Source organism: Dipodomys spectabilis, unplaced genomic scaffold (assembly GCF_019054845.1).
Source record: "Dipodomys spectabilis isolate Male_0828 unplaced genomic scaffold, ASM1905484v1 ptg000001l, whole genome shotgun sequence".
NCBI classification, from domain to species: domain Eukaryota; kingdom Metazoa; phylum Chordata; class Mammalia; order Rodentia; family Heteromyidae; genus Dipodomys; species Dipodomys spectabilis.
Window position 1 is genome coordinate 3,344,354 of NW_024870678.1, and position 24,732 is coordinate 3,369,085.

The 24,732-nt window shown below is 41.1% G+C and overlaps 1 protein-coding gene across 2 annotated transcripts; it reads right to left on the reverse strand.

Moving 5' to 3' along the window:
- Positions 1-1,065: 1,065 nt before the first annotated feature.
- Ppil6 (peptidylprolyl isomerase like 6) lies at positions 1,066-24,715 on the reverse strand. Of its 2 annotated transcripts, XM_042676353.1 has the most exons (8): positions 24,578-24,715; positions 22,053-22,148; positions 17,329-17,517; positions 15,204-15,266; positions 14,957-15,104; positions 11,197-11,253; positions 7,077-7,212; positions 1,066-1,450 (listed from the first exon to the last, which is right to left on the reverse strand). In XM_042676353.1, exons 1-8 carry the CDS (start codon positions 24,710-24,712, stop codon positions 1,345-1,347), a joined length of 930 nt encoding a protein of 309 aa, XP_042532287.1. In that variant the 5' UTR covers positions 24,713-24,715; the 3' UTR covers positions 1,066-1,344. The 2 variants fall into 2 exon arrangements, with proteins under 2 accessions (XP_042532287.1, XP_042532360.1); XM_042676426.1 differs by lacking the exon at positions 7,077-7,212.
- Between the last annotated feature and the right edge of the window lie 17 nt (positions 24,716-24,732).

Here is a 24,732-nt window from a genome sequence, read left to right on the forward strand (position 1 = left end):
ACCACCAAAAGCAGCACTTGGCTGCCATCACCAAGGAAGCTGAAACTAGATACTTCTGTCTGCAGTGATTCCCAAACAACTACTTCCCAGTTGTCCAAAGAATCAGTGGGGAAGAACTAACTGAGCACAGAACCCATCCCCACCTACAGATTCTGACTGGGGAGGTCCAGGACAAGCTCTCAGATGACATCTGTGTGGGAACCTTCTATTAAGGACCAGCCGATCAAGCAACTCTAGTAATGTCACATGAGTTCACTGTCATGGAGACTATAATCTGAGTTCCTGATTATTATATGGCTGTTATGGCTCAGAGAGCCATGGACTGAACTCAAACATCCGGAGGACATATGGTGCTGAATGCCATGTATAAACAATGAAACATGACACCAAATTGGTTTTTATATTACATTGTATCTTTTTGGTTATTTATCTAGTTTCCCGTGGTTGAAATGTGCTGACAAACAATACAATTCTATTACAGTATTTTAGATTTAAAGACCACTAGAGACATCGTTAAATTAAGAATATTTTGGGGTCTGGGGATGTAGCACTCAGTGGTAGAATGATTGCCTAGCATATGTAAACCCTGAGTTCAGCCCCAGCATACAAAGAAACAAACAAAAAACCTGGGTATAGTGTTCAATGCTTGTGATCCCAGCACCTAAGAGACTGAGGCAGGAGGCTTTCAAGTTTGAGGCCTATCTGGCTATGTTGTGAGACCTTGATTAAAAATAATAATAATGTTCAACAAGCAGTGTACTCATTACCTTCCATATGAAACTGTAACTGCTCTGTACATCACCTTGACAATAAAATAAAAATTTAAAAATACCATAACAGTGATGATGGTGACACTAGTTTGGGCAACAGAATAACAGAATAACCATCAGTAACATAACACAAGGGGCTATGTCTCACGTAATAAGAAGTCCAGAAGTAAGGAAAAGGTGATGTATTAGTCCCATATCTTAAAAGGTTGGGACTGATTTCCTAGTTGTTCTGATCTTTCCTCTATTACCAAAAGGTGACATCTGCAGTTCTGATATACCTTACATTCTACCCAGAATGAAGGGAAGGGGTCAGGATCTTGGGTATTCCACTCTTGTCTCATGGCCATTTCCTGATGCAAAGGACCCTGGGATACTAAGTATTTTGCTTTTGCAAGTCTCTACAAATAGAAGCAAGGAAAGGAAAAGGGGGAGGGGCTGGATGTCAAATGAATCAACCTACAGCGTCTGCCACAGCTTTTAAATTAGAGGTTATCAAGCATGGTTTAATTCGATGTATAAACAATTGATCAGATGCAAAGTAATAAACCATTGTAGAAAATATTCACATAAAAAATCAAACATTTCCACTGTCAGTTATTCTACATGTAGATATTGGTCTTTCGTTCTCTGTTGGAACTACTTCTAGTTTTTTAAGAACTTCTGTTCCTTCAACCAATTGCCTAAATAGGAGGAAAAAAAAAACTTGTGGTCAGTCATAAATTCTTACATTTAGCTTATTTCCCAAATAGATTTGGAGCCAGCTATAGCCAGCTGTTTATAAATTAACATTAATTATAAATATCTGAAATGGCTCCACGTCCACCCACTTTGTCACATCTACACCCAGCACCAACATCCAGGCTGCAGTTCCCTCCTGCCTGGAGGCTGCCAGCTGCAGTAGCTCCTAGCTGGCTTTCCACATTTGCTCCAGCACTGGTCCTTCCTCTTGGCATCCATTCTCTTCATTGCAGTCCTAGAGATCTTTTACAAATATAAGTCTGCTGTTACCTTCCTGCTGTTAACACTCCCCTCATTTTATAATAGAAACCCAAATCCCTTCCATTGGTGGCCCTCTTGTTCTCTGCTCCAGGCGGACTTTGATACCTCAAGAGTTCTGTGCTTCCTGCCACAGCTACTCCTTGCCTGGCTACCTCCTGGCTTTCCTTCAACTCTCAGCTCAGCCCCACTCCTTGAAGACATTCCCCAGGTCTCCCTGCAAAGGTCAAGTTTCCCAATGCCTTTAGAGCAATTCCAAAGGGTGATACCTTACACTAATGATACCTTACACTTATTTGGATATTCGTTGGCTGTGTGTGTATGTGTGTGTGTGTGTATATACACTTGTACCTGGGGAAGGGGGAATCCTGGGCTTGAACTCGGGACCTGGGCACTGTCCCTAAGCTCTTTTGGTCAAGGCTAGCACTCTACCACTTAAGCCACAATTCCATTTCCAGCTTTTTGGTGGTTAATTGCAGATAAGAGTCTCACAGACTTTCCTGCCCTGGCTTGCATTGAACTGCAATCTTCAGATCTCAGCCTCCTGAGTAGCTAGGATTTACAGGCATAAGCCACTGGCATCCAGCCCTTTGGCTAATTTTTAATTTTCCCATGAGACGGGATCATACTTTTGCTCAGAGTTGAGCATCTATTACAATGTTTGGCACATACTGGTGTTTAACCAACATCCATGGAATCCATGAATAAAATCTCAAAACTATGCAAGTTTGGACCCCTGCCAGACACTTGCTGATCATAAGCAATAGCTCCTTGAGAGTGGTGTAGACTTTTGATGGTTCTTTCAATTCCAAGATAGAAACATGAGGTACAGAAATAGGCCTAGACATAAGACTCAGTCAATGCCTGCATTTTAGCAATGGCTAGAATTTCTATCTCGTGTCTTTTCAGGACATGGTCAGTGCCCACCCTGACCATGTTCTATCCCTTTGTCTGTGTGCCTCTGGCAGTCAGAAAATATGACACAGTATGCTGCAGTTTGAAGTCATTTCAAAATTTAATTTAATTAAGAAGTGATTAGGTCACAACAATTGATTGGGACATTTTCACAGGAGTGGGTTAGTTATATTGGAAGTAGACTTCTGAAAGAGAGAGAGAGAGAGACAGACAGATAGACAGACAGACAGCTCTAGCCCCCCCCCCTCCCGTCCTCTTGCTTGTCTTGCTCTTTCTCCTGTCTTCTACCATGTGCTCCCTGAGCATGGAATGCCCTGACGGGGCACAAAGGCCCACACCAGATGCTGACACTCTACTCTTGGATCCCTGGCCTATAAACCTTCACTGTTTATAAATAAGTCAGTCTGTGGTGCTCCTATAGTAACAGAAAATGGACAAAGACAAAGGACAACATGGTACATTCTGAAGCTCAAGAGTAGAAGATGAATGGGCCCATTTCACCTCTGTCCAAAGAGGGAGAAGCCTAGTCTCCCAAGGTTTCACAGATATTGAATGAACACTCAAAATGTGATCATCTTCACTGTGATGTATCAGGGACAAGATAAGTAAGACTAGGTCTTGCCTTAACGTGTTCACAATGTGCCAGAGAGACAAAAAAGCCATGTGTTTTTGTTTTGCTTTGTGCCAGTCCTAGGGCTTGAACTCAGAGCTTTGCATTCTAGTGTTCTACCACTAGAGCCACAACTCCTCTTCTGACTTTTTGCTGGTAAATTGTGAGCCATTGGTGCTTGGGTCAACCTTACCTGCCCTTTCATATCTCTTATTTTCCCCTCCCCATCTTCTTAAGATCATTTCAACAGGTTTAACTGTTCTAATTTCATACATGCATATACAGTATTTGGACCATATTTTCCTCTCCACTCAACTTCTTCCACCACCTCCATTTTCATTCCTATTCAGTTTGTCCTTCACTTCTGCTAGAGTTGTTTTCAAAAGAAGTTGGCCATGTTGCTCACAATTTACAATTCTTCCATGGCTTATCACCCTTCGGGGAGACTGACCCCCAGTCACACAGCACTCTTGGCTCACTGGGCTCTGGGGCCTTAGCACTTTCTTCCAGCTTCTACTCCCTCCTGTCTCTCTTTGGCACTAAACCAAATGATTTGCATACAAGATTCGCTCTGTTCCTTAGGACCTCTTTGCAAGATCTCCTCAATTCTTCACAAAACTGATTTGACTAATTGTGATTTCTATCCTCTCTAACTTCTACTTTACTTTCTCTATTCAGCTCTCTACTCTTTATTACTTTCTCATGATGCTTTGCATGACCTCTTCCAACCTTGAGATCCTCTGAAGATAAAATGAACCATCCCTGCCACTATCCCCCAACATACACCCCTTACCTCTCTACCACGTGTCTGCACGATTGGAAGTCTTACAAGTTTATATTTTGGTATCGTTTCCTAATGAGGCCACTGGACAAAGGCCATGCTCTGTGGATTGCTGTGGTCTCTCTTGACAGTCAAGACAGTCATGGACTAGAAGCTAGGGCTTGTCTCAGATGAACAGAGAATTTCTGTATCTCTGGCCCTTGCTAATCCCCTGTCCCAGCCTTCCCTAGCTGAAAAACCCCTGAGGATGCTAAAGGATGCTAGGAAGACACAGCCCTACCACTGGAAAGGAAAGTGTCCCTAAGAGTTAAGTTTTGTGCAGTTTAACTGGATTATTTAGTTGCCTGTTTTGATTTTACAGCAGCTCCAATTGGGTTCTGTAAGGTTTCACGTAAGTATTTCAGCCCAGTCAAACCTGATCTGGAGATTTCAGGGCTAAATGAGACCATAGTTGGGTGAGAACAACAAAGAGGATTCAGTGCCTCCCTGAGGCCAGAAGAGTAATAACAACAAAAATTCCTAATCTCTTTCTGGAGAGACCAGGACCCACTGAAAATAAGACCAAGCACTCTTCCATTCCACGATTATCCTGTAAGGACTCATATTTGCTTTGTTTCATATTTTCTAGTCAGGTAATGAGTACATTTCCTTGTGGACAATGACATCTCCTCCCTTGCAGTCTCCCAGTTTTTCCCTCCCATTTCCATTCACAAACTGAACAGTTCATTTCAACATAGTGTCTAGTGAGGACCTCTGCTGCATTTGTTCACCCTTAGTCCCTCCAGCATGTGATTTTCTTAAAGGAATTAGAGAATGTTGTGTTAACTCTACCTCAAACGTTACCAATACACCCTTTGCAGAACTTGTTTAGCCCAGTCTGTTGCTGGGCTTTTTGTGTTTTGTTTTGTCCTGTTTTTGAGCTGTTTTTCCTGATGCACTCTGAACAGAATTTTGTTTCTTTATGCTCCCCATACTGAGCACAAAAACTAGCCAGTCCAAATGCCTAAGCGAGTTCTAGTTAAATGAATCTGTAAGACAGCAGAAGTGATGGCTAACTAAAGCAAGGGTGTGGAGCCAGAGTGGGAGAGATGTGCAAGGCCACATTATACTGTAGCCTGTCTATGTCGGCAGGAGGAACGAGATGGAGACATTAATGTTTTAAGGTAGTCATGGTTGCATTGGTCTGCAGGGGTGACCTTAATAAGATGCAAAGGATCACCAAACATGCAGTGGTAGGAGTCAAGATTGTCATTCAGATGATAGAAGCCAGATTGAAATGATTCAAGAAAAAGAGTTATTTGGTTGCAAATTAATTCAAGAATATGTTTCTGAAATCAGAATGTAGTTTATTTAGTATAAAGGAATTGAAGACAAGCTATTATTTAGGGCCTGAAACTATAAATGTTAAGTCTTCTCTAAAGATACCTTTTGAATGAAAATATGTCTTGTGCATTGTACTTACAAACTGACATGTTAAATTGAAATCCTTTTGTAGAGCTACTTAAAGATAAAAATAAGATACATATATACATGTACATAAATATATATTCAATCTAGAGCCATTACACTAAAGGAAATTATTGTGGGTAAAATTAGCAGTGGCATGAAACTCCTTCTTGAGTTGAAAAAGCTATGGAGTGGCTGAAATGGTCTAATATATATTCAGAAAAAGATCTAATATTTTACACCTTATCAGGGAAAACATATTCATATTCGCTTCAGTAATTAAACAGAGGAATAAAACACCAAGGTGCTGGAAAGTATATCCACATGCACACTATCATCTCACTAATATCCTTTCTGTGTATGTGTGTGTGTGTGTGTGTGTGTGTGTGTGTGTGTGTGTGTGCGCACGCATGTGCGTGCACGCAAGCATGTGCATGTGCACTGTTAATGTGGATAGAACTCAGGGCCTGGGCACTGTCTCTTAGTTTTTTCAATCAAGACTGGTGCTCTACCACTTGAGTCACACCTCCACTTCTGTCTGAGATCCTCAAATCTCAGTCTTCCAACTAGCTGTGATTATAGTAATGAACCACTAGCACTTAGCTTGGGAATATAATAATTATAATTATAATAATACAAGATGTTCCCATACTTAAGGTTGTTTAGTAGGAAAGTTACATGTAATGGAGAGCTTTCACAATCTCCTTATAATGTTCCCAGACAATCAGTAAATGGCTTTCTGTCTTCACTGCTACCTATAATTATATCTATATCACTATATACTATATTAGGACTAACAGTGATTTAGAATTAATAATAACCATAAGGCTAAAGATGAAAGGTAGAGTTAGCAACCTAGATTACTAAATAAATGGATCGATGGATTCACAAATAAAACATCACCATGGCTGTGGTGATTTTTGGTTTGGGTTTTGTTTTTTGGGGGGTCCAGTTGTGGGCCTGAACTCTGGGCCTGGGTGCTGTCCCTCAGCTCTTCACCTCAAGGCTAGCACTCTACCACTTGAGCCACAGCGCCACTTCTGGCTTTTTTTCTGCTTATGTGGTGCTAAGGAATCGAACCCAGGACTTCATGCATGCAAGGCAAGAGCTCTACCACTGAGCCACCTTCCCAGCCCAGTTATTTTTGGTTTTGCTGATGCTGGGACTTGAACTCTGGGCCTGAGTGCTGACTCTGAGCTTTTATCTTTTCCCTCAAGTCTAGCACTCTACCACTTGAGCCACAGCACCACTTCCAGCTTCTCTGAGTAGTTTATTGGAGATAAGAGTCTCCTACCCAGGATGGCTTTGAACCACGATCCTCAGATCTCAGCCTCCTGAGTAGCTAGGATTACAGGCAAGAGCTACTAGTGCCTGGCCCATGGCTGTGTTTTATGGATAGAATTCTTATAATTATTTTTTAAATGTGTTTGTCTATAATTGTAGTAGTTTTGATTGAAAACCCTATCTTTAGCTACTTACAGAATATGTACAATACTCATCCAAATCCATACAAGCAATATTGTCACACAGGTAATGGACAAACCTAGAATGTACGTACCCAAACGCCACATATTTCCTATCCAGATAGGGAGCTGATTGAAGTGTGATATAGAATTGTGATGCATTGGTATGGTGGCCTCTGTTGACCATTCCAAGCACTCCTCGTTTACTATGAGGCATTGAAAAGTTTTCATCTAGAAAAGACAATAATTAGTCATTAAATTATCTATAAGCTATCAATTGATTGTAAGATGTAACAAAAAGCTGTTAACGGGCTCATTTTATATATACTCTATTTGGTTTTCAAATCCTTCCTTCCTTCCTTTCTTTTCCCTTCTCCTACTAATTTTCATTTAGTAATGAAAAGTATATAGTTTGAATACAGGTAAAGGTCAATAAGCTGTTGTGCAATTTTGGCAGTGATATTTCTTTCAAACTATCAACATGATCTGAGAAGATCATTTGCTCTGAAGAGTCTTTCTCTCAGGCCTCATGCTCTGAAGAGAGTGAAGCAGAGGAAGGTCTGGAGATAACAGGAAAGTCTGTGTGTTTATGTGTGTTGTATGTGTGTGTGGTGTGTGTGTGTGTGTGTGTGTGTATGTGTGAATGTGTGAGCTTTCTCACCACTGTGACAGAACTTCTGAAATTACTTAAAAGGAGGAGGCAATATTCATTTGGTTTACATTCCCACCATGGTGGGAGACCCATAGCAGAGCAGACTAGTGGCCATGAAATAGGCATTGAATTCTGCACTTGCAGGTTTTCTCATTCTTAATCCCATATCAGGATCCTGCTTATTGCCTGCAATAAGCCAAGTCTTATCCCTAGTCAATCCTCTCTCAAGAAGGCCTTCAGACATACACCCAGAATTGCTTTACTCATCTCCTAGGTTCATCTCAATCTAATCAAGTTACACATAGAGATGAACCATCACCAAGGGTAACAGAACTTGAGCTTTTTTGAGACCTAGCCTTGTTCTCTTTCTGTCCCTCATCCTTCCCTCTGGAAGCTCAATCTGCTGCTTCACTGGATTGCTCACTGGGTGCTTTCTAATTTGGTGGTACAAGCTTCACTGAACACACCACTAGGCTTCAACCACAGTTCAAACCCAACATGGGAGTCGGATCTTCAACAGCGGCACAAGGCTTGTTTCAAGGGCTAGGTGAGGAGACTGCCAAAGAAATCAGCCTCCCAGGACAGAAGGCCATATTCTTGCTGAGGCTGACCCTCCAAGCATGAAAGCTCTATTACTTGAGCCACACCTCAGTCCTGTAGCATCTTCTTTTATAATCTACCCACTCTGTGCCACTAAATCCAAAATGCCCAGGACACTGTTCTTTTGTGATTTTTCTCAAGCATTCAAGGCTACTTCTTCATAACAGGATCTGGCCAGGCACCTGCTTCTATCTGTTTAAACATCTATTAGCAAGAACACACTGAACTCTTTCAGGGTAGGAATTCCAGTCACATGGTCTTTGATTTGTTGGGCCCAAGCACTGTGCCTAGGTACCTACCTAGCTCACTGTTCAGTGAGTGAATAAATGGTATCATTTGCATGTTTTCATTTGATAAATCCTTTTCTTTGCACAAATTTAGAAGAAAACTAGCTATTCCTTCACCTTTTGGCCACTTTGGCCACTGGTTCATTAAGATTTTTTTTAATCTTTTAATTTTTTTAACTTTTAAAAATACACAAAATGGCATAGAAAATCGATATTTATTTACAGAATTCTATTAGGAAAATACCCTTTTAACTACTACCCTGGCTGAGAAAACAGAACACTGTCAAGTTCCTGTTGTCTTACCCAAATAATCACTCAACAGATTTTCCTGTGTATCATAATGTTTCCTTATATTGGAGCCTTGTCTTTCCTATTATAAAAGACTGTCAGAAAAAAAAAAAGACAGGCTGGCCGGTGGCTCATGCTTATAATCCTAGCTACTCAGGAGGCTGAGATCTGAGGATCGCAGTTCAAAGCCAGCCTGAGCTGAAGAGCTGAGGGACAACATCCAGGCCCAGAGTTCAAGCCCCACGACCACCACCAACAACAAAAGACTGTTAGGCTGCACATGTAACTCAGTGGCAAAGTGCTTGCCAAGCATTTGAAAAGCCCTGGGTTGATTCCTAGCCCACAAAACAATCAAAATGAATTTTTCATGCCTCTTAAGTCTAACCTGCAGCATCTGCCATTGTCCCTGACATTTTTATAGTTTAGACCTGAAATGTCCCCTAAAAACCCATGTGTTGAAGGCTTGATCTCAAGACTGTGGTAGCCCTGGGCGGTGATGGGGTTCTTAAGAAATAGGACCTAGTTGTTGGAAGTTAGGCCTTGGCATGTCCTTGAAAGGGATATTGGCTGGGAGAGAGCAAAGGAAGGGGTGACACTGTCCAAAAAGAAATGGACTCATTACCTGACTTAAGTAACTGTAACCCCTCTGTACATTGCCTTTTTAATAACAATAAGAAAATTATATTAAAAAAGAAGAAGAAAGGGATATGGGAGCCTGCCGCTCCTCTCAGTGTCTCTGTCTCTCTTTAATGCCCATAGCATACATAACATGATACTTTCTATTAAACTATGTTTGTTTTAATATGCTAACTGAAGGACGTGAGGGTCAGAGAGACAAGGGTGCATATACTTCATGCACAGAAGGTAAATCTAAATGATAAACTGTATGAAAACTTACAGGATAGTCATATGCAAGTTGACTAAAATATGGTAGACACAAGGGAGGATTCTAATGGTAAAACTTCTTTTGAATAACTAACTTATGGTTTAATTAAAATGAATACCAGGAAGTTTCAGGTCTAAACCCTAGCAAGGCATGACATTGACCAAAATGCATTGTACTCATAAACTGATATGTTGAATTGAAACCCTTTTGTACAACCACTTAAAGGTAATAAAAATTAAAAATTATTTTTTGAAAAACCTGTGTGGGTTTTATTGCATGATGCAGCACAATGAGAATATTCCTTTGCCAGCCATATGCCCCTTTCAACAGAAGGTGCAGAATGCTGCCATCTCCATCTTTGGAAAGTGAAGAGATATAGAAATGGTGAGATCCTACTTCCTTATGGGCAGCAAAATAGGTGCTATTCTAATCCCATGATTTCCTTTTCCCTTATTAATCAGAATAGTATTGTAAAGCAATGTTTTCCCTTTGCTACAGTTTGGAATAATTTACATGGGAAAGACAAGCTAAACTGCTTGATTCTCTCCCAATTTTGCCAGGCTTTGAAATAATGCATTCTTTTCCTATTGTTCACTCAAAGGAACCAGTTATGCTTTATTTTATAATATCATTAGGAACTCAAGGATTTGAGATATTTGTCAGGTTCCAATCAATTGTAATTACACATTTTTGAAAGCTCAAATGACTCCAAATTTGGCTAGTGGGAACATTTTCCTGTTAGGGCCTGTGTCATGACCCTCATAATCTTTCACACCACTTTTGTTATCTGATAGAACACATTGAATGTCTTCTAAAGAAAGGATCCTAAAAATTCTAATGTCAAGCACTAGTATCTTACTCCTGTAATCCCAGCTGCATAGGAGGCTGAGATCTGAGGTTTGCAGTTCAAACCTAGGCTTGGCAGGAAGGTCCATGAGACTTATCTCCAATTAACCACCAAAAAGCTGGAAGTAGAGTTGTGGCTCTAGTAGTTGAGCACTAGCCTTGAGGAAAAAAGTTCAAGGACAGCACCTAGGCCCTGAGATCTAGCCCTAGAACAGAAAGAGAGAGACACAGACAGACAGACAGAGAGACAGAGAGAGAGACATACAGAGAGACAGAGAGTCAGAGAGACAGAGACAGACAGAGAGACAGAGGCAGAGAAAGACAGAGAGGGAGAGACAGACAGAGACAGAGAGAGACAGAGACAGACAGAGACAGAGACAGACAGAGACAGAGAGATGAAGGAAGAGAAAGAAAGAAAGAAAGTGGGGGAGGGAAGGAAGGAAGGAAGGAACGAAGGAACAAAGGAAGGAAGGGACGAAGGAAGATAATTAGGCAGGGGGGGGGGGATGTATAAAGCTGTTGACCAGAATGGCTTTTCTCATCATTTTTAATTCCCTCTTTTTCTATGTATTACCACTTTTACTTTATTTGGAATTGTGAACCATCTCAAATTTGAATCCATTAATAAATGGCTGACAAACTTTAAAGATACATACCTTCAAATGTTGGTCCATAAATAGACTCTCCATCATCTCCTCTTCCAGCTACTATATCTGAGAGGAGTAACAATACGTAGATTTCTGAGGCCCAAAATGGTTAGTAATGACAGGGGAAAGACACTTTCAATCATGATCCTTTTATACCAATGTCACAAATTTCTGTACCATGAAAATATTACTATTGTAAATTCACTTGTATTTTGTAATCATTTGCATTTTTAGAATTCTATTTTGTTTTCCTTCTAACTCTTCATGAGTAGCTTTAATATGGGTAGCTTTTATTTTGGTAAAAATCTTGGAAATAATGAAATATTAAACTATCATTATGGCTATGAATTTTTTAATGTTCATATAATTTGTCTTTTCTACAACTTTTCCCATAGTCTATCTTGCTTTTCAGAGAAATGGAAAGAAGAAAGAGAAAGAGCCAGATGCCAATGGCTCATCCCTACAATCCTAGCTACTCAGGAGGCTGCGATCTGAAGCTCATGGTTCAAAGTTAGCTGGGGCAAGAAAGTGTGTGAAACACCTCCAACCACAAAAGCTAGAAGTGAAGCTGTGGCTCAAGGGGCAGAGCACTAGCCTTGAGCAAAACAAAGCTCAGGGATACATCTAGGTCCTTAGTTCAAGCCCCAGGACTGGTATGTACTCAAGCGCACATGTGAGCAGGCACACACACACACACACACACACACACACACACACACACAGTTCTTTTTGGAATAAAAAGTTCTGTAAAAAGAACTCATTTGCTGGGCACTGGTGGCTCATGTCTGTAATCCAAGTGACTCAGGAGGCTGAGATATGAAGATCATGGTTCAAAGCCAGCCCGGGGAGGAAAGTCTGTGAGACTCATCCCCAGTTAACCACCAGAAAACTGGAAGTGGCACTGTGGCTCAAAGTGATAGAGTACTAGCCTTGAGCAAAAGAACTCAGGAACAGTGCCCAGGTCCTGATTCCAAGCCCCAAGACAGACAAAAAAAAAAAAAAAATCATGTTCAAATTTCATTCCTATAGTTACATTGGGTTTGGGCTGTAGTTAAGTAGTAAAGTACTTGCCTAGTCATGGAATTGACCCCAAACATGGTTAAAAAAAATAAAATTAAATCCATCTACAGTGATACTTTAATTTACACCATCTGTTGGGAATGAGAATCCTTTTGACACAATGAGAGTTTTGTTGTTATTGTTGGTCATGGGGCTTGTGGGCCTGCATGCTATCCCTCAGCTCTTCAGCTCAAGGCAAGCACTCCGTCACTTGAGCCACAGTGCCACTTCTGGTTTTCTGGTAGTTTATTGGAAATAAGAGTTTCATGGACTTTCCAGCCTGGGCTGGCTTTGAACTGTGATCCTCAGATCTCAGCCTCCTGAACAGCTAGGATTACAGGCGTGAGCCACCGCACCTGCCACAATGAGAATTTTTTTTAGGTGCTTATATGACATACTTATTTTGATTTAGGCATGCTCCTACTATAAAAAGACTCCACAGCTAAAGAGGAAGCAGGCCTGTCCCCGATATCCCATCTTCAGTCTCTATTTGGGAAAGGGCATGGAGCATTTAATTTGTACTATTCATAAAGATTGTTCAGATGTGAATTGGTAAGCCTTAGGTCTGTTCTCTGCATCACCCAGCCCTGCGGATGGACAAACACTGCAGTGGCAGAGGCTAAGTTGCAATGTGGAGGTGAAGGCTCCACTAGCATCAATTCTGTTGGATTCTAGAATTTGCTTTACTCAGGCAAATCTGCCCTACTAATTTACCTCCTATCAGTCCGGGCTTCTTTGCCCCATTCTGCCCTGCCCCTCCCCCAACTCCCCTCTTGTCCTCTGCATTGGATTCTCCACTGAGGACTTTATATCCACACCATTGTAATCAGTGTTGTCTGCTATTTTTGTGGTTATAACCAACCGTCTTGAACTCAGCCTTGTAGATCTGATATTATCTCTCTACCTCTCCAACCACAGATTGAGATGCTGAAAAGTGATGCAATGCAAATTGAAAGTCACATGGCTTTGATTTAAATCTCAATGTTAGTTTCTTTCCCCACATTTGTTGTCTGGGAAGTCTTTGCTGAGATACACTTTGGGGAAAAAAGAAATCAGTCAGATGAGGGGTTAAAGGAGAAGGATAGCTGGAAAAATAGCTAGAGCACATCCCAGCCAATACAAAGAACAAAGGCCCACCTATGTTGAATGTACCTGAGAAGCAGCAAGAAGGCCCTTGCATTGAACACAGTGAAAAGAGGGACATGTCAGAAGACCTGGGTGGTGGGCATGAGTGGAGGAGGTTGGACTGTGTAGGACATAGCTATCCTACAGGGCAAGCAACAATGCTTGGAAGCAATCTGAGGAACAATACAAAAGCATATTTACCTATAATCCTAGCTACTCAGGAAGCTGAGATCTGAGGATTCTAGCCCAGGGTGGGGAAAGTCCATGGGACTCTTATCTCTAATTAACTACCAGAAAATTGGAAGTGGAACTGTGGTCCAAAGTGGTAGAAGGCTAGCCTTGAGCAAGAATGCTCAGAGACAGAGCCCAAGCACTGAGTTTAAGCCCCAGGACCAACAAAAATAACAAAAAGCACATTTAGATCCTGTGCTGTCAAACTCTTCAGTGCCCTGGGGGAAATTCTCCTCTGCAAGAAGAACATTTCCCCTGGGCCTTTTCAATACTCAGTACTCAATGTGATGTTCCTGTAGTCATGCTATGACAAAAAAAATTTTTTTGATTCAGAGAGCTAAGTGCCTTAACCAAAGTGGTGTGACTTAGCCATAATCAGCATCAGTCTCAGATCTTTTAATACTGTTTTGTCATTATCTTTGTTTTCTATTATCTTTAACATGTTGCTTCAATGTCTGGAAATCTGACCAAGACCTGAACACTTTACTGTTTTACAATTTTACCTCAATTAAATAAACAAATAAGCACACACACACACAAAACCCCAGCAAATAATATGAACTGTATTTTCCCAAGGCTTATTCTGGGCCTATTTAAACCAAAACCAAAACAGAATGCAGAAGCAGACTGGCTCCCTTTGAGGGTTGTTTTATATTAACAGAAGATTGAAAATAAGCCAGGTGATAGTTTGTTCTACCTGTACTCCTAGCTACTCTGGAGGTAGAGATGAGAACTGTAGCTTAATACAAGCTGGGGCAGAAAGACAGACAGAGAGAGAGACAGAGAGAAAGAGACAGAAAGAAAGAGACACACACAGAGAGAGAGACAGAGACAAACAGAGAGACAGAGAGAGAGAGACAATAGAAAAAGCTGATGTGGTGTGTCACTTTGGGAAGTATTACTAGGAGGATCACAGTTTGGGTCAGCCAGAAACAGAAGTGAGATAAATATAGCCTTAAGTCCAAACCTCAGCACCACAAAAGAATAAAAGAAAGAAAGAGAGGAGTGGGGGTGGGGGGGAGATGGAAAGGGATGGGAAGGGGAAACAATGGAAAATTAAAATGATTTAGCAATATGAAAAACTAAGAAGACTTAAAATTTCTTGTAGGTTTTCATGTTGTTTATGTTCATTGACATGGAAAGATAAGCAGCACATATTTAAAAAACAGTGAGGTTAGATAATAGTGTTTATAATATGACCTCATTTTGGAGATAAAGTTGCTTTATATGTACAATGCTTAGAGTCTGCATCCCCTTCATTAGAATGTTCCAGATCATATAAAAAAATTAAACAACAATTTGGATATTTCAATTTGATGTTGTAATTAAATTATATTTAAGATATGCAACTCACCTCCTCCTTGTATCCAGCCATTTGATACAATTCGATGAAAAATTGAATCTTTGTAATGCAGTCTTACGCCCCTTTCAGAAAACCCTGCTTGTCCTGTGCATAAGATCTGAAAGTTTTTACATGTTTTGGGACATATATCACAGTAGAGCTACAAAAAAAAGATGACAATGTCCAAAATTAAATAGTTACATGTCAATGGTTATTGATGTCTCCAACTTACTAAGAAAACCTTACAAAATCCTCTTACCTCAAAAACCAATCTTCCAGTTGGTGAAGTCCCAATACAAATATCCAAGAATACAAAATCATGCTATTCAAATTAGGGAGGAAACCCAAAACAAAACAGTGCAGGTCAATATCTTGTAAGAAAGTTAAATGATCAAAAATAAAACAATTTTTTCAGCAATAACATTTTGATATTACCAATAATATTTAGCAACAAAATTAATGAGGGGCTTCAAGTTTTTTTGTTTTGTTTTGTTTTGTTTTTGCCCAGTCCTGAGGCTTCAACTCTGGGGCTAGGTACTGTCTCTTAGCTTTTGTGCTTAAGGCTAGTGTTTTACCATTTGAGCCACAGCTCAAATGGTTAATGGAAATAAGAGCCTTATTAACTTTCCTGCCCAGGCTGGCTTTGAATTATGGTCCTCACATCTCAGTCTCCTGAGTAGTTAGGATTACAGGCAGGAGCCACCAGCATCCAGCTTATTTTTAAACTCTTTACAGCTTATATTTTTTAATTTTGTATTTCACTATACATTTGGGGTAGAGGGACTGACCTAGGTCTTTTGAGCTTGCTGAGGAGCAGTCTACCACTTGGCCACACCTCAGCACTAACACTGTTTTCTTTAAACATTTCATTGTGAATGAAGTTTTGAGTAATGTTAATATATTCAAGATTGCAGATGTACAGCCTGGATGCCCACTACCTTGCCAACTCCATGTGGAAAGGAACACTGGGCAGTCTCTATGGGAAAGAAACAGACTGGGTCTTCTTCTCTATTTCTTTTTCCTTTTCTTAGTAGTTTTGGGGAAAACATCCACTGTGAATAGTATGCATTTAGTCACTTTGTGGCCTGGATTTTCAAGACAACACAGATTTGCTAGCCAGAGACAGCAAATTTCCTTTCCAAGTGGGAAAATAGGCCACTTTCTACAGGAGTTGCAGGGCCAAGGACAGGGAAGAGAAGGAAGTCATGCTCTCCACGTGCACAGGTGCCCGGGCTCCAGTTGTCATCTGTAACCTTTCTGATAGGTGGTCATGTGAGACCCTGCTTAGGTCTAGGAAGAGGCATCCAAAATGAAAACCCCAGTTTAACATAGCTCAGATCCTCATTCTATGCACACTGGCCACTGTGGGCATGAGCTAACTACCAGCAGGTCTAACAGCTGTTCCTGCAATAAGGTTTCTTAGAAAAGTTACCAATTACTTTGAAAGTATAAAGTACTTTTTACCTCTACTGCCATCCTACCTTGGTGTTTGATTCTCTCTGCCTTTTTACTGTCCCCTCCCACAGAGATTGCTATAGCCTATCAAGGTCTGTGCTTGAAAATGTCACTTTAGTGGGGAGTGGTACTTCACACCTGTAATCTCAGTACGAAGAAGGCTCAGGCAGGAAGATCTTAAAAACTAGCTTGGGTGACAAAATAAGAACCTGTTTAAAAAATAAATCATATACACATACTGACCTTGTCCATCTTTCCATCTTTTAGTATAGTATCTGTCACTAAGGTGTTAGAAAGAGAAGTATTTTTGTACTTAAGATGGACAGTGAGCTCAGTCTAATGAGGTGTGTGTGTGTGTGTGTGTGTGTGTGTGTGTGTGTGTGTATGTGTGTGGGGGAGGGCATGTTTTAAGGTGAAGTCTTACTATTTTGTCCAGCCAGGCCTTGTAATCATGGGTTCATGAAATCTTACTGCTTCAGCCTCCTGAGTAGCTGGGTTACAGATTTATACCAAGGAGGTCTTTATATTTAAAAATGAGTAATTCATGCATATAAATCTCTAAAGGGGAATAGAAATGTTTGAACAGGGAAGTTTTCCCAGTGCAGTCTGCCTGCTATAAGGCATACTTATTTTGTTTTTTGCTTTTTAATATATACTTGGTTTACATACTTCCTGGCCAAATCTTGATGTAAGATAATCTTTGCAACTACACTTTAATTAAGATCACTGAGACCAATCTCCTAACACACACACACACACACACACACACACACACACACACAAACACACACACACACACACACAAGGATATTAACATTTTAATATATTAACATTATATATAGGTTGAGGATATTAACAATTAGTACTAATTCATTATAAATAATCAAAAATTCATTATATTTTTTTCTTTAAAATTTATTGCAACTTGCCTTAGTGTCTTTTATGAATTTAATAGCATAATTCAAAGTTAGAGCCTCATACAATTCAGAAGGCCTAATGTCAACTACATCCCACATCTTTTGGGCCCATTTCTGCAAATCAAATGCATTACCCAGGAGTCGATCATTAATAAAACACATCACAAGGGAAGAATATTCCCAGGTTTCACCCTTGAGTTCCTATAGGAAAAGGAAAAACAAAATGACATTTTGAATGGAGAAACCTAAAACAACAACAAACAACTTGATAAAACACATAAACCAGAGCTTGGAATCATCTTTAGGCTAATTCAATTTGTCATCTCTAGGATAGAGTCCTTTTAAAATATGCTTTTACACCAGGTGCAGGTGACTAGTGTCTTTAATGCTAGCTACTCAGGAGGCTGAGATCTGGGGATAGCAGTTTAAAGCCCTGAGACTTTTCTCTCCAGTTAACCACCAGAAAAACTGGAAGTGGAACTGTGGCTCAGTGATAGAGTACTAGCCTTGAGTAAAAGAGCTCAGGGACAGCACCCAGGCCCTGAATTCAAGCCACAAGACTGACCCCCCCCCAAAAAAAAAAAGTTTTTACCATCACTCAAAATTCTGCTGTTAGAATTTTTTTTTTGTCAGTCATGGGGCTTGAACTCTGGGCTTGGGTGCTGTCCCTGCGCTCTTCAGCTCAAGGCGAGCACTCTACCGCTTGAGCCACAGCTCTACTTCCGGTCTTCTAGTGGTTTATTGGACATAAGAGGCTCACAGACTTTCCTGCTGGGCTGGCTTTGAACCATGATCCTCAGATCTCAGCCTCCTGAGTAGTAGGATTACAGGCGTGAGCCACCAGCGCCCAGCTGAGAAATTTTTTTAAACAAGAGTTTTTGAGAATCTAACATCGCTGAAAGTACCAAAGGATTTAAAGGCAATCTTAATTATAATCATCCAGACACTGGTAGCTCACTCCTATAAATCTAGCTACTTAGGAGACTGAAATCTAAGGATCATGGTTCAAATCCAGCCCAGTCAGGAAAGTCCATGAGACTCTTATCTTCAATTAACACCAGAAAACTGTGATGCTGTGGATCAAAGCAATAGAATGCTAGCCTTGAGCAAAAGAGCTCAGGGACAGAGCCCAGACTCAGATATTAAGCCCTATGACTGACCAAAAATAGATTATAATCATACCAATTTTGAGGTCGTCCTCTGCTAGGAAAAATCATTATGTGCATAGCCACTTGTTACATTGACTTGCAAACAAAACACAATCTTTGCCTTTATCTAAGAAAAAGTTTACTGTGCATTCTTGAAAAAGGTGGCTCAGTGGTAGAGCGCTTGCCTTGCATGCATGAGGCCCTGGGTTCGATTCCTTAGCACCACATAAGCAAAAAGAAAAAAGCCTGAAGTGGCGCTGAGGCTCAAGTGGTAGAGTGCTAGCCTTGAGCTGAAGAGCTGAGGGACAGTGCCCAGGCCCAGAGTTCAGGCCCCACAACCAGACCCCAAAAAAAAAAATGTATATATCTGTATATGTGTGTATATATGTGTGTGTATATATGTGTGTGCACGTGCGCACGTGTGTGTGTGTGTGTGTGTGTGTGTGTGTGTGTGTGAGTGTGTGTGTTTGGGAAAAGCTGGAGAAAAGGGCCTTGGGTATAAGACAATGTTATTTTTTGCTATTTTTGGGTACAGAAAGATCACCATAGGAACTGCCTCTTATGGGCCAGCAGGAACTTCAGGAACAGTCAGAAGCATTGAAGAAAAAACCTCACCTTCCCCAACATTTTAATTCCTAAACCCATAAAGAAGTATGGCTGGGTGCCCATGACTCACACCTATAATCCTAACTACTCAGGCAGTTGAGCTCTGAGGATCCCAGTTCAAAGCCAAACTAAGCAGACAAATTCATGAGATTCTTGTATCTAGTTAACCAGCAAAAAGCCAGAAGTGAACGCGTGGCTCAAGTGGTAAATTAAAAAAGCCAAGCCAGAGTGCAAGGCTCAGAGTTCAAGCACAAAAAGAAAAAGAAAAACAAAGCTGTGTTGGCATTTTCATCCACACAATGTTGCCAATCCAACTCAGGGTAAAGTGTGACCACTGGGGAAAGTCTTCTCTCAAATCTAGCTTATATTATCCAGTGCTAGCAAATCATCAACAACTTGGTACAGCCATTCTCAAACTTGAGTGGGCCATTAGGATCACAGACTTGAGCCCATCTGACTGTGGGATGAGGCCTCAGAAATCCTTGGCATTTCTAATAACATCCCAGAAGACACTGGCACTGATGCTGTAGAGATGGCACTTGAAATACTAGTTTGGGAAAGTTTGCCATCTTGTGCCATTTTCAGCTCCTCGGATGAGATCTGATATCCTATCATTTGTTTCCTGGGCCTTTCTCAGAGCTTGCTTCCTGTCAGAAAATCAGTTTGATACTTTTCTATGAATTACTGATAAAGCCTATGTGCCAATACACCCAGGAGTGTTCAGTGGTGGTAGGGAACCTGATTGTGGAATTTTAGTCAGGAAAAATGCAGAAGGTACATTTGGAGGCTAATACTTTCTAGAACTTTCTATCAATAAGACCTGTGCTGCTGCCTTTTTTTTTTTTTTTTTTTTTGAGGAGAGCTAGGGCTCTCCCTTAGGGGAGCATTGCACTTTGCTGAAGTGTATGACCAGCTGGATCCAATGAACTCATTCACTGAGACCAAATGTGCTAAGAAGTCGTATGTATAATGAAAGACACAAGGCTTACACTGAAGACCAAAAAACCTGGCCTGAAAATGAAGAAAGGAATAAGGTAACAAATATCTAGTTGAGGGTGGGAGAGAGAGGAAGAAAAAGAATCAAGGATAGGTGGCAAGAATCAGCAGTTGTGAACTAGAAAGCCTCATTTAGGAACCATGTGAAAGGCAAGAGGAAGTGAGAGCAAAAATCTCTCCAGCTAGCCTAGGTTGAAAGGGGTGTTGAGTAGGGGAATGGAATCTATGTCAGCCTGTAAGAGGACAGTGGGAATTTGCAAGGGGAATGGATGTATGCATAAATCATATGATCATGGCTGCCTTGTAGGCAGAGAAGGTGTGACTGGTAGGTAGTCATCATACATTTGATGATATATCAGCATAAATCTGATAATAAGAATTAAGAAAAATTCTGTTTTCATTTCTTAAAATAGGTTCTTTCAAGCTGGCCTTGGAATGTATAATCTTCCTGTTTTCACCGCTAGTGCTGGAATTAAGGGAATGATGTATGTGTGTGTGGTGTGTGAGCCCGAGTGCATGCGCGCATGTGTGCACACGTGCACGCATCAGTACTGGCAGTTTGAATTCAGGGCCTTATGCTTATGCTCATGCTTAGCTTTTAAGCTCAAGGCTAGTGCTCTACCACTTGAAGCACACCTTAAACTTCCATCTATTTTTTACTGGTTAATTGGAGATAAGAGTCCCTTACACCAGTCTGCCCAGCTGGTTTTGAGCCTTGATCCTCAGATCTCAGCCTTCTGAATAGCTAGGATTACAGGTGTAAGGCACCAGTGCGTGACATGACACCTTGTTTTATGTAAAGGAAAACTGTGCCCAGTTTGCCAGGACTGTCTTAGTTTTAGCATTAAAATTTCCACTTCCCAGGATATCCTTCAGGCCTAGACAAACCAGAACCATTGGTCACCATAGTTGTTTCAGGATTAGAATATCTGTGTGAGTATATATATACATATGTATATATGTGGATGCTATTAGTATAGTGCCTGCCATTCAATAAATACCACATGCAGGTGTTTATTGTGGCTCTTTTGAACCTCAGTAAAAATGTATCATAGCTCTGAAAGTATCAGACTTAAAAAAAAAGTACTTGATTCAATCTTGCACCATAGATATGATCAAGCAAAGACTAAAGTAGTCTCATAAAACACTATTTATGAGCTGCTTAATCACAGGATCACAAGACATCCTTGTGCAACCCAGCTCTGAACAGTCAACATTGCTTGGATCAGGAATGTGGAGATTTCATTATCCCTTGAGAAGATGGGGTGAGGCAGAGAAACCAGGACTAAACTATAGGGAACAAGCAGGAGGTGGATCCCATCCCATCCTCCCCAACAGGAGATGTGAGTAAGCCAGATGCTCCCTTAGCATCCTTCTTTTGGCATGCTCCAGGTAGGAGCGTACTGCCAGTTGAATGAGGGTGGCACTCCAGAGGAAACATATTTTTGACACTGGACAAGCTCTGTGGGATCTGAGGTCTGGAGCTCTCCAAGGGTAGAGGGGAGAACATGGAGAAGAAAGCTTCAATGAGACAAACTATCCCATGAGAGCTTGGTGACGATTAATGGAGCTCCCGTGGGCAACAGCTCCACAGAAACTGGCTGCTATCTCTGTGGTGGTGTACAACACCCACACTTTCTAAGCAAAGGCCAGGCCACAGCAACCTGAGTATGTTGGTGTCACAAGGAGTGTAAGTAACACACGAGGAAAGAAGGTTAACTAACGCCACTGAGAGGTTAAAACTTACCTTCATCACATACCTTTCAAAGGAAAAGCTTGTAAATATATTACTGTTTTAAAAAATCAGCCAGCAAAATGATTGAAATACAGTAGAAAAAAGTACATACTTCAGAGCAATAAAATCTAGTTGCCTTAAAATGACCCTTCCATTCCCCCTCCCTCAAAGAAAAAAAATGAGTAAATCGTTCCGGTAAAATGCTGCCTGTTGCCAGTATCCTACACATGCACATGCTAAATATCCTTTACCCTTTTTTTTTCTTGTAGATATTGAGTCCATGCAAATTCTTGAAGAGGAACCAATATAGGATCTTCAAATCTGGATGGATAATTGTTCCTCAGAGTCTAGATTTTAAAATAGAATATTTAAGTTTAGAACAAATTCTCTTTTAAAGTCACATTCATTTCCCTCAATTTTTTCAGGATCTCTGGGAAGTTTCATGCAGCACACACCCAGGACACACAGTCTGACTGAGAAGCCTCTCTACTGCTCCTAGAGGTGGCTTCAAGTCATTCCAAGCCCTCTAGGGCTTCTGTTGATTTTTCTCTTCCTTTTAGGTAGCAAGCTCCCGAGGGCAAGGGCTATATTGTATGTAGGCTTCCTGTATCTGTAGACTTCCACATCAGTCCTATTGTAGACCACCCATACATAGTAACGGAGTAAATAAGTTTATGCCAGTCACTTTGCAATCTGCTATGTTCTTTTAGGACTAGCTTTTTCCTAAACTCCTGCTAAATTGCAGTGGAGCTTTACAGATGCTTGACTTGTGATTGCTTTATTTTACTGATGTAAGGAAAATGACCCAAAGGATATTATGGTTATATCTCTTAGAAAAATGAGAAATAAATACCAAATAAGTTTAGTTTTATAGTGTAAGTTTAATATTGCGTATGCTTTGGTTACACGTGTGTCTGTCTCAGAGAAAATTCTTGCTAGTTAACAATTCATGCCAAAACCTATTGGTTTTGTTCTCTTTTAGGAGGCCAATGCCTTATCCATTAGGCTACTGGGGCTCCTACGTTTTGTTCTCTTTTAAAATTAGCATACCTTGGTTGTGCAAAAGGGTGTTTATTTCCTCACATGTATACAATGGATCCCAATAAACCTCACTCCCTCCATTATTCTCCTCTATTCCTCCTTTCCTCCCTCCCCTACTCCTTTTCTCTCTCTCAGCTCCACTTTTGTGTTTTGCTTTTGCTGGTTTTTGGAAATAAGTGTCTCATGTGCTTTCCTGCCTTGACAGGCTTTAAACAAGGAACCTCAAATCTTCTGAGCTTACTGAGTAGCTAGGATTAAAGGGATGAGCCACCAGTACTTGGCTAACTTTTAGACTTTTAAATGGCTGAAAAGAAAATCAAATTAAACTTGATGTCATATGAAAATTATATGCAAGCCAAATTTAGTGTCTATAATGAAGTTTATTGGAACACTATCATTCATTTACATGTCTATGGTTGCTTTTGCTTGTTTTGTTTGGTAGGTCCACCCCTCCACCCCCCACTTATGTACCTGCTTTTACAACACAAGGACAACTCTACTGAAATTATGACTGAGATCTTATGGCTTAGGGACCATGTATTTGCTACCTGGACTTTGTAGGGGAAAAAACTGCCTATCCTTTCCCTACAGGGTGGAATAACCATAGAAAATATGCCTTTATTAAAGGATCTTGTTGTGTTTTTTTTTAAGAGATAAAAGTTCCTCAAACTCATTACATATGTGTGTTGCTAGTCACTCTTGCCTGGTCAACAGTCCATAATTTCTACATCTTTTGATGACACATGTATCACTTTTTCATAGATACCTGACACTTGTTTTCTTTGTCTTGATGTAAACTTAACCTGCTTTGAAAATCATTTTCCTAACGTGATATAATTAAAATATTTTACTCTGTAGACTCTGGAAGGGGCAAGATGGCAGAGATTTCTTCAGAGGAATTCTTTGTGGGAACAATTTTGTTACAAGTATCAAAGTTGTTGCCAATCCAAAATTACCCAAGTATCCATCTGGAACACAACCACACATAAGACATGGTTGTGAAGATATCATTTCTGGAGCTAATTCCAAAGACATTTTACATTTCAACATTGTTACATTCACACGTTGCCGCATTTCTCCTATTCTAGGTGCAATGCAGCCGCATGACCAACTAGGCCAAATCCTGCACTCTCTTCAGGTATTTTCCTTTGATACCATTCTGCATGTATTGTTTTGCAAAGAACTATTTGGAATCTTGAAGTCACTTATCCATTCATTAAATCCACGAAGCATCTACTTGTTAGAATGCAGTGACTATTTCAGAAAATTTAAAGAGCCTTTCCGTATGAATATTTTCAAAAATCACATTTTGAGGGGAGAAGGGGGGGTGTTAAAGCAGCTGACTCCACTGCTCGCCCATATTTTTCATGAATTGCAAACATCTACAATTTAAGAAATTACCGTGGACTGGCGAGTAGGGGGTGGGGAGCACCATTTTCCCAAGAAGGTTGGGAACGCTTCCTTTCCTCAGATCTCCCTTTTACAGGTCATCCTTCTCTGAGTCACACAAGCGTCCTGGACCTGCATTTATGCCCCACACGCTCGGAGGAGGGTCCCGGCGGAGCCCGCCGGGCTCGTCCGGTCCTCCCGGGCCCCTCCACCCCGCCCCGCCCGCCGCACGCCGGGGCAGGCGAGGGTGCGCAGTCCTCGCGCAGACCCGGGCTGGGTGCGCAGTCCTCGCGCCCGAGTCTGGAGGATCGCAGAGCCGCCGCACTTGGGGCTTTTTCCTGGTTACCTCAGCCGCGATCTTCGCAACCTGAAAGCTGGAGCAGTTATACAGTCCCACTATCTTCACCTGCAGCGGCCGTGGGGGCGGCGGCTGCAAGCGGCTAACGACAGGCTTGGGCCGACAGGGCTGCGGGGTGGCCATGGTGGCGCTCCGAGACCGCC

Excerpts from the sequence above, each read along its gene's own strand:
- Ppil6 (XM_042676353.1), bottom strand. The coding sequence starts at position 24,712 with ATGGCCACCCCGCAGCCCTGTCGGCCCAAGCCTGTCGTTAGCCGCTTG. Across the intron at positions 17,518-22,052 it reads ATCTACAAGAAAAAAAAAGG|GAACTCAAGGGTGAAACCTG; the intron begins GTAAAGGATATT and ends CTTTTCCTATAG. Across the intron at positions 15,267-17,328 it reads AATTCATAAAAGACACTAAG|CATGATTTTGTATTCTTGGA; the intron begins GCAAGTTGCAAT and ends TAATTTGAATAG.